This window comes from Sorex araneus, chromosome 4, assembly GCF_027595985.1.
Source record: "Sorex araneus isolate mSorAra2 chromosome 4, mSorAra2.pri, whole genome shotgun sequence".
NCBI classification, from domain to species: Eukaryota; Metazoa; Chordata; class Mammalia; order Eulipotyphla; family Soricidae; genus Sorex; species Sorex araneus.
Window position 1 is genome coordinate 91011058 of NC_073305.1, and position 14610 is coordinate 91025667.

Below are 14610 nucleotides of genomic sequence, written 5' to 3' on the forward strand. Positions count from 1 at the left end.
TTTCTCATGTTTTTGACCACAACAATGCCCTAATATTATTAAAATTGTAAAAAATAATTATTAAAATTGTTTGCAAATGATGAATGCTTCATGTTAATGCATTTTTCTTTGTTTCACTATTTTTAAGAAACTATTTTAAATTTCTTTTATATATTATGCAAAATTATATAAAATATAAATATTTATATATTAAAATTTAAATATAAAATATAAATATTATATATAGAAAGAGAGATAGCAAATTGGGGGTGAACTTCCTAAGCAAGGTTCAAGGATTGGGGGCCCCAGGAACAATCCTGTAAAACACTGCCAAGTTGCCTAAACATTAATGCTCTGGACTGGTACCTAGATATTTTTCAATTCCAGCAGTGTTGGGGGACCCTAAAGTCACAATAGCTAATCTGAGGGACCGCTAGCGCTATATCCAGTTTGTGCTCCTCCAGGGCCAGACGAAGCAGGTGCTAAAGGGGGCAGCACCTGCTTGCTCAGGCCTCATACATTTAAGGTATTCTTTTTGAACCCTCTTCCCAGTCCCACATATCATTCACTCTCTCTGTTCTTTTTTGAGTTTTAATTTTGGGGTCATGTGCAGTAATGCTCAGGATCTACTCCTGGTTTAGTGTTCAGAGGGATTGTTTCCAACATTACTTGAGGGACTATGTGATACCAGTGAATTAATCTGGCATACTGTGTGCAAAACATGCATCCCAGGTATCTCCCTTACCACATATTATTGAAGTCTGACTGAAGAACTAATAGTTAAAAGAAACTAAAGCCAAAACAAATCTAACTTTGAACTGATTCTTGTATACAATATCCTTTTATTTCCGATTCACAATATTTGGTTAACTTATAGCTCTTTTACTTTGTAGTAGGTGATATATTTGCAAATGAATTTTCCTAAAATTATTAAACATATAAATCATAAAATATTTAAATAAACTTACAGTTTAAAAATTAGCAATCACTTTAGGGCTAGTCTCATTGATTTCTGGCACACATTCTCACCAAATAAGTGCTCACTGAACTGAACTGTTCATCTTACCTTTTGCTGCCACACTTGGATCAATACAAACCATTTTAAATGATGGATGATATATTATGTAATAGTTTCTGAGCACTTTTCCATTTCCTTTACAAATTGCATACACTGAAATCTCTTAGTCTTCAGGCTGGAGCCTGAACAATGGCTAGGGTGCTTGCTTTGCACAAACCTGACCCAGCACCTTATAAATTCCACTGAATCCCACCAGGAATGATCCCTGAGCACAAATCAGGAGAAGCCCTGAGTCTGGCTGACTGTGGCCTAAATCTTATTTGGGGTGTGCCCCACCAATTAAATTCTAAGATTTTTAAATTAACAGTGTAATTTATTTCATAAATTTTTATCATTCATGTTATTTCTTATTCATTTATTGAGCAAACCTTTATTGAGAACATCTTATGTACCCAACTGGGTACTAGTATTGATGATGATTTCAACAAAATATATACATTGGAATATATTAATTAACTTTCACAAAACAGAATAATAGTATCACTATAACTAGTTTTGTGACCTGCTTTCCTTATGTCTTCTGGCTTAGTTCTAAGATTTGTAACAAAAACAAATACTGTCAGGTAATATAATGCATATGATCTTGAACACTGCACTCTCTTTGAAGGATCAGTCTTTTTTTTTTTTTTTGCTTTTTGGGTCACACCCAGCAATACTCAGGGGTTACTCCTGGCTTTGCACTCAGAAATTACTCCTGGCGGTGCTTGGGGGACCATATGGGATGCTGGGGATCGAACCCGGGTCGGCCTCGTGCAAGGCAAACGCCCTACCCGCTGTGCTATCGCTCCGGCCCTGAAGGATCAGACTTTAATTTTTTATCCCCTGATCCATACCCTTTAGATGGAGATTACACTTGAATGATGTACCAAGAATCATCTTTAAAATACACACTTGTGAAAAACTCAATACAAGACACTGTGAAGGTCATGTGGGTACATTAGACAGATTCCAAGAAAACTGTAAGCATCATATGGGACATGGACACCAATGATCCCAAAGTATATATTCCAGAGAATAAGCATGGCATAGAGAATGAAGACATGGTGCTAAGGAAATCCAGGGCAGAAGTAGGTTATTTTCAAGTAACTGGTTAAGAGTAGGTGATTTTTAAAAAGGAAATGAACCCTTGAGCTAGATATAGATGTAAGATTTAGTCATAACTGAACACTTAGAAAAGGTAAAACAGAAGATAGTAGAAATGAATAGAAAATGTCTTGGAGGGGGGGCAGGGACTATCCCAATATGCTCAGGGCTTACTTCTGGCACTGTGCTCAGAGATCACTCATGGTGGTGCTTGGGAGACTATATTTGGTGCTGGGGTTCTAAGTAGTGTCCACCATATACCAGGTGAATACTTTCACCCCTGTACTATCTATCTCAGGCACCTAAAAGGGGTTTAATATAGAAATTATATATTTAAATGAGCAAAATATTTAATCTCAGCTATTCATGTTATCAATAACTTACACATAATTAAGTTCAATTTTTCTAGTATTAAATTTCAAACATTTAAAGTTTAAATTATTCAAATCCTCCCTTTTTCTTCTCTGTGTCTCTTACCAAGAATTAACCCTAATTACGTCTGACCAGAAGATGTAAAAAATTTCTTCAATTTCAGAAAATTACCCCTAAGTCTCCACAAATTGAATGTAGCTCTAATACCTACATTAAGAAGTAATTGTATTCTATTCTAGTGGTCCTGGAATTATGTGAAATTTAAGTCTTTTATCAACAGCTTGGTAATACAAGTTACAGAACATTATTATCATTTTAAGTAGTAAATAAATGGTTAACTAACAATTTGAAAATATTAATAGATGCTAAAATATGCAGTCTATATTTATATATTACTCTAGCTCATGCCTGTGATATGATACAAAATTTTCTCTTGAATAACTGTGCTAAGTTCTAATATATAATTGTCAAATTAGGATATTATCCAGAGAAGCTCTTGAATCACAAAGATTTTTCTACTTAAGCTACTGCAAATTAACCAATTACTCAAAGTTAAGATGGTCATTTTCATGATATACTAAATTATGCTTAGCTCTCGACGTATCACCTCACACACATCTATTTGCTACTGTTTACAGTATGCTTTCTAAATAGAATTTTCTTCCAATCCTATCTTTTTCTTAGACTATAAAAAAAATCTGCACTTACGTAGTCATCTATGGATTTCTGCACTCTATTATGATTTTTTTTTTGCTTTTTTTGGGTCACACCCAGCAATGCACAGGGGTTACCCCTGGCTCTGCACTCAGGAATTACTCCTGGCGGTGCTCAGGGGACCATATGGGATGCTGGGAATCGAATCTGGGTCTGCTGCGTGCAAGGCAAATGCCCTACCCGCTCTGCTATTGCTCCAGCCCCTCTATTATGATCTTAAAGCTATTTTATTCTTGCCACTTCTGTTCTTAATATTACTTAATAAAGTATCCAATAGCTTTGCATCATTAGTATTAATCCAGTAAATTGTCAATTTGATTATGAATTTAATTATTTCTATTTCTATCAAACACAAGTAAAGGAGAAAACTTCTTAAGTATAGCATGGATTCCTACTTGCCTTAGAATACTTGTAATTTTTTCTTTAGAAAAAAAATCATAGGTGATCTATTTTTTCCAAAAGCCATAATGAAATTATGTCAATTTCATTCACAATTAAAAAAATAGAATAATGAAAGGAAACAATGACACATTATTAAAATGAGATACTATGTAGTATTTTGAATAAATCAGCAACATGAATAAACACTAAGGAAAGGAGGCAGACACAAAAGGCCACAGATTATTTTTTTCTACTTGTATGACTATAAAGTCATCAGATAAAAATTAAACTGAAAGAAAAAAAATAAAAACAAGAAAAACGAGAATCAAAAAGGGAAACCAGACTGTGGTTTTCAGAACAGAAGTAGGGATAGTCACCTGTAAAAGGCATAAGGAAACATGCTGGGTTGACTGAAATAACTTATTGTTTAATTTTGGTGATTATTATGTGATAGCATTTGGCTGCATTTGCCAAACTCGTATACCTCTAAATAAATAAAATCTACTGTATATAAAAATTGTCTTAATAAATCTGACTTTTAAAAACTAAAACTTGCTTGATATCAGTAAATTTGAGTCCATTTAAGCAGTTAAACTAGTCACTAAGGTATTCATGAAGACAGGAAAAAGTGTCCTGTTTTATAATTTTTAGATTTCCTCTTTTCAGAACCCCAATACAATTTTCTTCTATTGTTTATTTTTATTTTATTTTTTATTTTTTGGGGGGATGTTTGCTTTTTGGGTCATGCCAGGCAATGCACAGGGGTTATTCCTGGCTGTGCACTCAGGAATTACTCCTGGCAGTGCTCAGGGGACCATATGGGATGCTGGGAATTGAAACCGGTTCAGCTGTGTGCAAGGCAAACGCCCTATCCATTGTACTATCGCTCCAGCCCCAATTTTCTTCTGTTTGAGAAAAAAATTACATTTTTAGAGATGACATGTTAAAGAAGTGCCTTGCTGTTAATTTCTTAACTATGAAATGACTTAAATAATATCTAAGAATAACAACATTTATATACCACCTTCATAAATTGTCTGGCTGTGAAGAGCACCTCGGCTTGAAATCTCACTTTACTACTTTACTACTTAATTATTGGCAATAGCAAGGTGATTGCCTTTAACCTCTCACAGTGGGGTCATCCTGTTAATAATTCAGAAAGACAATGTAGGGAAAACACTCTTAGAAACTCTCAGAAAAATATAATGATCAGGTACAAGAAACAAAATGGCAGGATTCAAGATGATCCTGAAAGAACACTTGAGACAGCAAATGCCTTACCTTTGTGTTTGCGTGGCATAGCTGTTATCATAAGCCTCATAGGTCTGGTCATCATATTCACCCCCGTAGCCATCATCATACCCCTGAGGCAGAAAATGGTAGAAAGACCTATTAACAATGAATTGGACTATAGTGTTCTTAGTTAATGAAATTTTATATAATGTGACCTTAGTGGAGTTTTATGTTTGCTTAGTTTGTATCACTTTCTATCAGAGTAATAATTTTCACATAACTGTAAATATTTCATGAATCAGATGGCGGTGTTTAATTATTGAATGTAGCATATTACTGAAGCAGGATTTATCTCAAATTTTGATTGACATAAGTGAACAAATTTCAAGAAATTCAAAGAAGGTTTTTATTTTGAAAATACTATGTATAGATGTAAACAATCATGATAACCTGATGATAAATATGACTAAACACATTTGAAATAACTCCATGAGATTTTTTGTCTCTCCTTTGAATAATAACTAAAATTAAGATGAAAACTATAAAATACAATATCCTGAAATTGTGCATCAATTCTCAGTAAAAACAATGTAGTTGTTATTGTAAATAAAATTTTAAAAGACAACAAGAATGAAAAAAAGAAGACAAACTGAGAAATTCAAAATAAAAACCTTTGTTTTGTTGTGCATGTCATACTTTTTATTTTATTAGTGAAGTAAGATAGTATTATACAAAAAAATTTGCTTAGAAAACTGAGGAGAGAGAAGACAGATACATTTTCAAAGAGAATACAATTTTCAGAAGGTAAAAGAACTGCTATATTTTTCAAATTTTGTAAATAAAATAAAGCTGTGTGGTAAGTTTGGTTACCTGACTAAATTATTGCTAACAAAGCTAATGCACATTTGTCACTGCAGAATGTATAAGCAAACTAGCAACTATAAATTCCAGTTATCAATCACTCTGTGACTGATTTAGTTATATTTCCCTTTATGGCCATTGTCTTGACTATAAACTCTAGTTATTTATTTTGATTACCTCTTACATCTGAATAAGAAACAAAAATTTACTAGTTTTTCTGTCTCTGAAATTTTTGTTGGTATGTTCTTTCTATAATGTACTTCTATTCTACCCTGCCAATTCACAACTTAATATCCTGGAAGTTTGTAAATCTGTCTTGTGCATATATGTGTTTATTATTAATTCATTCATTTGAGATGCTGGGCTTTGAACTCAGGATTTCACATATACAAGTCAAGAGCACTACAAATGAACCATACCTCCTGCTCTCTTGTTCAGAAATTTGAACAAAAATGTTAATTTTATGGGGATTAGAGAGATAGTATAAGGTTTAAGGCATTTGCCTAGTATGTGGTCAACACTGGTTTGATTTCCATCATGACATGAACCACTCGGCACCACTATGGGGACTAAGCACAGAGTCATGAATAGACCCAGAAAACAGAAAGTTGTTTTATGTTTTGACATGGAATATCTCTAAAGACTGAAATGCAATGCTATGCATGAGAAGACTGTCCATCCTTATGAAGATATGATAAACAGATAAATATATATAAGCAAAACAAATAAAAAACATAGCTGTTGAAAGAGCTATGTTATAAAGATAGAAAGAAATATGTTATAAAGTTAATTACTGAATTGTGCCATAGTTGGTAGACTTTCTGGACACTATACCCATGGTCCTGAAGTCTTCTCCAGAAGGACAGCCAGCTTTTGTCCCTCACCTCAGAAGAAGTAGTTCTTCCCTCCCTTTGAATGGGTAACTAAGAAGATTGATATTTCTAATCAACATAAGAATGGTAATAAAAACAGTCTCATGGGACCAGGGCAATATAGTATGCAGCTGACCCATGTTTGATCCCTGGAATTCCTGTGGTAACCTGAACCCAGCAGGAAAGATTCCTGAGAACAGAGCCAAGAGTGAGCCCAGGGTGCCCCTCCCCCCAAAGTAGCTCTGTAGCACTGTCTTCCCATCATTCATTGATTTGCTCAAGCGGGCACCAGTAACATCTCCATCTTGAGACTTGTTACTGTTTTTGGCATACTGAATAAGCTACGGGTAGCTTGCCAGGCTCTGCTGTGCGGGCGGGATACTCTCGGTAGCTTGCTGGGCTCTCAGAGAGGGACAGAGGAATAGAACCTGAGTTGGCTGCATGCAAGGCAAACACCCTACCCGCTGTGCTATCACACCTGTCCCCCCTATAAGCAAAAAACAAAAACATTACTTTATTGCCCCTTCATTTCATTTACCTTTTATGTAATGCTATTTGATTTGTATATGAGGTTTTCTGAGTATAGCATAAATTTCTTCTCTTTATCCATTCATGATTTCTGTTTCCTTATGTATTTGGGGAGAGGGAGGTTGGGTCATCGAGGCAATGCTCAGGGCTGACTGCTGGTTCTGTGCTCAGGGATCTCTTTAGGCAGTGCTTGAGGGACCATGTGTGGTACCAAGGATCCAACTAGAATTGGATGCATGCAAAGCAAGTGCTATAACCTGGACCTTTCTCTCCACCCCCAATTTCATAATACTTTTTTCCTGTAGTATAAGTTTCTTTATTAGCTCTTTTATTATAGATTTAATAGATTATTTTTAAATATTTTAATACATTAAAGTACCTATATCTAAATATTTTCCCTCAAACAAAAAAGCAGAATTTGTCTGCTTTTCTCTTATTACAGAAGAGTGAAACATAGATTATATTGAACATCTTTCTGATAACAATTTTTTATTTTATTTATTATTTATTTTGTATTTGGGGGCCATACCTGGCTGAGGTTAAATTTTCCAGTTTGAAAAATATGACTCTATTTGTCTCCTTTCTAGAACTGTTCTAATGAGGCTTTGATCATCTAGATTGGTGAGGCATTTTCCTCCCTCTAAGTCCTATGGAACGCCTCTTATTATATTCATACACTTAATATAAATATAATTTAATCTTCTAATTATTATATATAACACTGAACTCATGCAAAATGTACACATGTTTAACAATTATTAAGATGTAGAAAGAAAATTTCTGTGTCCTCAGGTAAAGTTTAACTGTTTTCAGAACTTTTATGCTTCATATCCCTTTTGGAAAAAGGGGATAATACCACAGTTGAAATTTTCATGAGTTCTAATAGGTAGTGCAGACCAATTTTCTCTTCTGGCAATCTAGCTAGTTGTTTTTCTACCAAGATTAAAAAATGACTTAACTTACATTTACTTCTTACTAAAACTTGAGTGCTAATATGTGTGTGTGTATGTGTATGTGTGTGTGTGTGTGTGTGTGTGTGTGTGTGTGTGGTGTGCACGAATGTATGTGTGTGTACAGAGAATGGCAAGAGAGATAACTTTGAAAAAAAGAATCATGGAATCAAGCTATGACTGTCTTGCTCCATTTTATTTTTAGTTTTCTTCCCAGGACAATGGCCTAGCAAGAAAACTGGAGAGGGAGGCAGCAAACCTTTCCTGTTTGCTCTGTCTCCATCTGTTGAAATGCTACTAATTTTAAAGGTCATTTTACATTATATGATATTCAGGAAGCTTTCCCTGTTCCTACAAAGCTCTGAATTCTAGTAGCTTGTAGCTTTTTTCTCAACAGTATTTAGATGATCAAAAATGTGCTGTTTTCCCCTGATTTTATCTTTTGAAAATAGATATTCCTGAAAAACAAGGCATATCTTATAGTGATCACTTTTTTTATGCTTTGTCTTTACCATGGCATATGCTAAACAGGATAAAACATTAACTCAATAAATTCACTATTTTCTACTTATATTGAGGTACTAAATTAGCTCTTTTGGTGGATATATGGAATTATTCAAATCAAGCACAGATAAAAGAGAGCATTTTCAATTGATGAGTATAGAGCAGTCCTCAATCTCTTTAAAACAATGTTACTATTTGGTCGCTGGCACTTTTTAAAAGATTTCATAGCAAACACACAGGATTGAAATATCACTGGAAATCCAAAATTTTATAAAGTATATTATTCAGTGGTCCCCAGGTTATTGAAATTAGCTATAAAAGATAATATAACTGTGGGTTTGTGTAGTTGATACACTTTTTAAAATGTTTCACATAAACATATTTTTGTTTTTTCCCATAGGACAAGTTAAAAATAAATCATCATTGTGATGTTTTAAGATGTAATAAATATTTACTAATTAAAACATAATTCTGTAAAAGCAGTATTGTCAAAAGATTCAAATTCAATGAATATTAAACTAGTAAATCAAAATTTGATCAAAACTATATAAATGGCAATTCTTTTTCTGCTTTTGTCTTTATTGATCCACCTTTGAAGAACCATATATATTTTTTTTGAAAAACCATATCTTTTATTGCCGAAGCTATTAGCACATTTCTACTGAAAAGCAATTTTTCTTTACTTCTGCCTTTAGATCTTACCTATGGTACTCTCTCTTCTTCCCCCAGATTAACACTATTTTAAATTCTACTTAAATTATGAAGGTCTCAAGGCAGACTTTCCTAAAGTAGTAATGGCTCCTTAGATGATTCAATTCAATTTAAAAAAAATGTACATTTCCCATCAACAATTTCCCCAGTTTCCTTCCTTCTCCCACCCCACCTCTAATAGCAGGTAGTTCTCTCTCTCTCTCTTTCTCTCTCTCTCTCTCTCTGTCTCTCTTTCTCTCTCTACACACACACACACACACACACACACACACACACACACACACACACACACACACACATACACCTCTCTCTCCTTTTGGCATTATGGTTTGTAATACAGATACTTAAAGGTTATCTACTTTCAACACTCAGTTCCTGCTCAAAGGGATCATTTCCAACTATTATTGTCATACTGGTCCCTTCTCTATGCTAACTGCCCTTCGCCACACAGAAACTTGTGGCAAGCAATGATCAGTCCTCCTTGAATGAAAATGTTTAACTTTATTTTCTTCTAGCTAAAAACACATGAACTGACATTTTGGGAGGAGAGTAGGGAAGAGGGGGTCTCAGATCCAGAGGACCATTCCAGGTGATTCTTGGCCAACCAGGCCTGCAGTTCAATGCCAGGTCCTGAGGCTATGGTGCTGCTCAGGACCTCAGGTACAGGAAACCTCCCAGCTGTGGTCACAGGCATTCCATGCTATACCGAGTGATGTTTGGGAGCTAGTGTGGTTCTGGTAACTGAATTCAGGCTAGGCACACCTATACCATCTATTTAGCTCCATATCTGGCACCCTGTGATAAGAAAGATATAAAAAAAATACCCAAGAACTCTCATTTATTTGGGACCAGGTTTGCAGTTCAGTAGAAAAATGCTTGTCCCATATGCACAAGGTCTGGGTTAGATCCTTTGAGCCACCAGAAACAAACAGAAAAAAAAAATCATTTATTTCTGAACACAATCATGAAGAATGTCTATTCTATTTTGAATTTCTCCACATCTATAAAGTTGTCCATCCCTAGATTTCTGTTCTTTGGTAAATAAAAAACAGATTCTTGAAGTACTTTGAAATACAGTTTTGAATGTATTCTGGATGTTTAAATGTCTTCTACAATTTCTTTTGGGTATATTATAAAGAGTGGCATGGCATGAAGATCTCAGGTATAAAGAATAAAGATATCAATTATCAAAACAAAGGAGACACAGAAATGACTATATTAAAAGTTCATAGCAGTACACACTTATAGCAGGAAAGAAAAGAATGAAATGTATAATCTAAACTCATATTTTAAGGACTGGAAAAAGAATAGTAAGGTAAGTAGAAGGAGGAAAAGAATATTTAGGACAGCAAACAAAATGGGATCAATAAAACCAAGAGCTGGCTCTCTGAAAAAATATACCAGTTTGGCAGTCCTGTAGCTAGACTCATTAGAAAAAAATATAAGCAAACTTAATAAATAGGATCAGAAGTAGCTAGAGGAATTGCATCAGATATCACAGAAATATAAAAATCCTAAGAGACTACTATGAACAACTCTAAGCAACTCAATTGGCCAACTGAGAAGAAGTGGATGAAATTATAAAATTTTATAACCTCTCAAGATTAGATCAGGAAGAAATAGAAAACCTCAACAAGCCAATTACAAGAAAGGAAATGGAAACCATAATCAAAAATCCCTCCAAAACAAAAGCCCAGGTGTAGATTTCTTCTAGATTTCTCATAACTCAGAGAAAGGAATCATCATATTTAACAGTTTCAGTCTATCTCAACCAGATATTATATCCTTCATTCTTACTGTTTCAGAATTTGGTTTTCCCTTCCCCTTTAGTTTTCTTCTGGTTGTGAAGTCTGGGACGGTAAACAACTCATTACAGGGCTCTCACACTTGATTTTGACACTTGCTCACTGGCTGCAGGGTTTGCATATATGTTTGCCAGGGGTTAACATACTTTAGTTGCGATGCCCATGTACATTTTGGTGGCAGTCCTCTGCAGGGTTTACAGTTTACATGCTTTATTGTGTGGCATGAGGGATCCCAAAAAAGAAGAAACACGGGGGTAGTTATCAGTCAGGAGGTCCATGCTGAGGACTGAACTTGTTGCCTCATACTTGCAAATCATCCACTCTATCACTGAGCTTTCCCCATGGCCTCTCACAACACATTTTAGAATATAGATGTTTCCAAAGTATTCTGGTGGGACAGTTTGTGGAATGATTGTTGAATCAATGTACCTAGTTAAAAAGTTGAATTTCTGACTAAGTCAACTATTCGTAACAAGCAACACAGAATCAATTACTTAGCATCTGCATTTTGGGCAGGCTTGGGCGGTGGTGGGAAAACTCAAAATAATGGTGAGGGGAAGGTATAATAGTGGTGGGATTGGTGTTGAAATTTTGAATGTAATTAATTACTGTGAACAACTCCTTGAAAATTTAAAAAAAAAGCTGAATTTCATGAAATTTTCATTTTAGGTCAAATATATTTATATATGTTTATATAGGTATATATACAAACACACATGTATAAAAACTGTTAGCAACTGTAAAATGCATATGCTTCTGTCAGCTAAAGGGAAACAATTCTACCTTGTGATATTAGCAATATATTGTGGTTTCCAGAAGAAAAGCATCTAGAAATCCAAATATCATTCTGACTGTATTATGCACTCATACTTTCATCAAAGACTTTTACATTTAACAGGCAGGGATGTAAGATTTAGTAGCCATTTTGATTGAAGGTTTTATTTTCTCTAAAAGGTCAGCAGGTCTTAAACAAAATAAAAAGGAATAATGTGGTCTTTTCTAATACAATTCAGAGGGAAAAAAACTAAAATCAGCTATACACTCAATAATAACAAAATATTCTAGATTTAGGCAATTTCATTATGAGGGTCAAACTCATTCACTTGTCACCACATGTTACAACATTAGGTATAAATGCAATTTGCAATTGACCTTCAGTATATTTAATAAGTCAGGTAGAGCCCATTCAGGTATCTGGCCCTTGTCAGGGCTCCTTCCTGGAGCTGCGATTCTAACTAGACCCCAGGGAAGCCGGTTTTCATCCATGATCTGTGGAGGACAGGAACTGAAGCACAGGACACGCACCTGAAGCTGCAATGTTCTGGGCACCTTCTGCTCATCCCATTCAGGTACCCGGCCCTTGTCAGGGCTCCTCCCCAGAGCTGCGTCTCCCTCATACTCCATAAGAACCATAAGTTAACCTCTTATTTGGAACTTTCACAAGGTTAGCTTAATCACCAGAAACACATTAGCCAATAACTCATTAAGTCCACTGCAATTAATACTACATGATAAGCAAAATAGTAACAGTGAGCATTAAGGGCTAAACCACATAGGTCACTATGGTAAAGCAACTAAGAACCCCACCAACCCTACTTATTGAAGAGGCTAGCCCAGAAGACCCCATCAGCAATGTAGTTCTAGACAACTTCTCTGACAAGGAATTTTGAAGGGAGCTACTGAGAATGCGTAGAGAGCTAAAAGAAACAATGGAAAGCAATACAAGAGGATTTGAAGGTAGAAATATGGAAAATGCAAACAAAATTACAAATGGAAATGTCAGACCTGAAAAACCTGGTAGGAGAATTAAAAAAAACTCACTGGATGGCCTCAACAACAGAGTAACTGGTGCTGAAGACAGAATCAGTGAGCTCAAAGATAAAGTTCAGAGACTCTCTAGAAAAGAAAAGAAAATGGAAAAGAGAGTGACAATCCGGAGATAGATGGCAAGAGAAGATCGTGATGAAGCCAAGAGGAGTAACATAAGAATTATTGGAGTTCCAGAGAGACAGGAAGAAAACCCTGATGAAGAATAAACTGTCAAAGGCATCATTGCTATGATATTACCAGAGCTGAAGAAAACTTGTGACCACATTCAGGAGGCCAGAAGGGTACCAGCTAGAAGAAATCCAGATAAAAATAACTAAGACACATATCCTGATCAAAGTGACCAAAACCTTAGATAAAGACAAAATGCTGAAAGCAGCAAGATCAAAGAAAGAAATTGCCTAAAATGGAGCATCCTTAAGATTCACAGCCAACTTGTCTGACAAAACTCTCATGGCCCAAAACCAGTGGTGGGATATAGTGAAAACACTCAATGAAATAAATGCCTCACCAAAAATACTTTACCCGGCTAGACTCTCATTCATAACAGAAGGAAGAACACACAGTTAAACAATAGCTCAAAACCATGTAACTCAAGACCATGGTTACAAGAACAACTGAATGTGCTACTTTAAGAACAGACAGGCCCGTCAAATACACCAAATTTCAGCAGAAAAATGGGAAAAAAACCCCATAACAATAATCTCTCTCAACATCAATGGGCTAAATGCACCAATTAAAAGACACAGAATGGCAGGATGAATTAGAAAATTGAAGCCAACATTCTGCTGCTTGCATAAAACAACATCTCAACTGTCAGAGCAAATACAGGCTCAAAGTCAAAGGCTGGAAAACAATCCTGCAGGCAAACAATTCCCATAAAAAAGCTGGGGTAGCCATTGATTTCAAACTGAATAATGTCAGAAGAGACAGTGAAGTTCATTTCTTATTGACAAAGGGATCTGTACAACAGGAAGAACTTACAATACTTAATATATATGCTCCTAACGAGGGACCAGCAAAGTATTTAAAACACCTACTCATAGACTCAAAGAAAGACATGGATAGCAACACAATACTAGTGGGAGACTTCAACACTGCTTTATCACCTCTTGATAGATCAACCAGACTCAAGTTTAGCAAGGACGTACTTCATTTGAGGGAAGAAATGGAAGAAAGGGACTTAGTAGATATATACAGGACACTTCATCCTCAAAAAGCTGAATACACTTTCTTCTCAAGTGTGCATGGAACATTCTCCAAGACAGATCACATGTTGAGCCACAAAACATACCTCTATAAAAGTAAGAAGATAGAGATTGTATCAATGATTTTCTCAGACCACAATGCACTGAAAGTAGATGTAAATCACACACACAAACAGAAAAATAAATCAAACACCTGGAAATTAAGCAGCTCACTATTGGAGTTAGAAAGGAAATCAAAGAGGAAATCAAAAGATTCCTGGAAATAAATGAAAATGAGGACAGAGTTATCAAACTTATGGGACAAAGCTAAAGCTGTTGTTAAGAGGAAAGTTTATAGCTCTGCAAGCATTCCTTAGGAAGGAGGAGCAAACGCATATAAGTAAACTAACCTCACAGCTTAAGAGCTTGGAAAATGATCCAAAAAAGAGCACAATCTGAACAGGAGGAAGGAAATAATAAAACTCAGAGCAGAAATCAATGAGACGGAAACCCAAAAAAACAATC

The 14610-nt window shown here is 35.3% G+C and overlaps 1 protein-coding gene across 8 annotated transcripts in view; it reads right to left on the reverse strand.

The window, feature by feature from the left end:
- KHDRBS2 (KH RNA binding domain containing, signal transduction associated 2) overlaps positions 1–14610 on the reverse strand; it is a 584438-nt gene that overhangs the window by 87415 nt on the left and 482413 nt on the right. For all 8 annotated transcript variants that reach the window (XM_055136315.1, XM_055136314.1, XM_055136313.1 and 5 more), the window contains one exon: positions 4889–4971. In XM_055136315.1, the coding sequence (XP_054992290.1) occupies positions 4889–4971 (83 nt within the window). The remainder of the gene's footprint in view (positions 1–4888; positions 4972–14610) is intronic.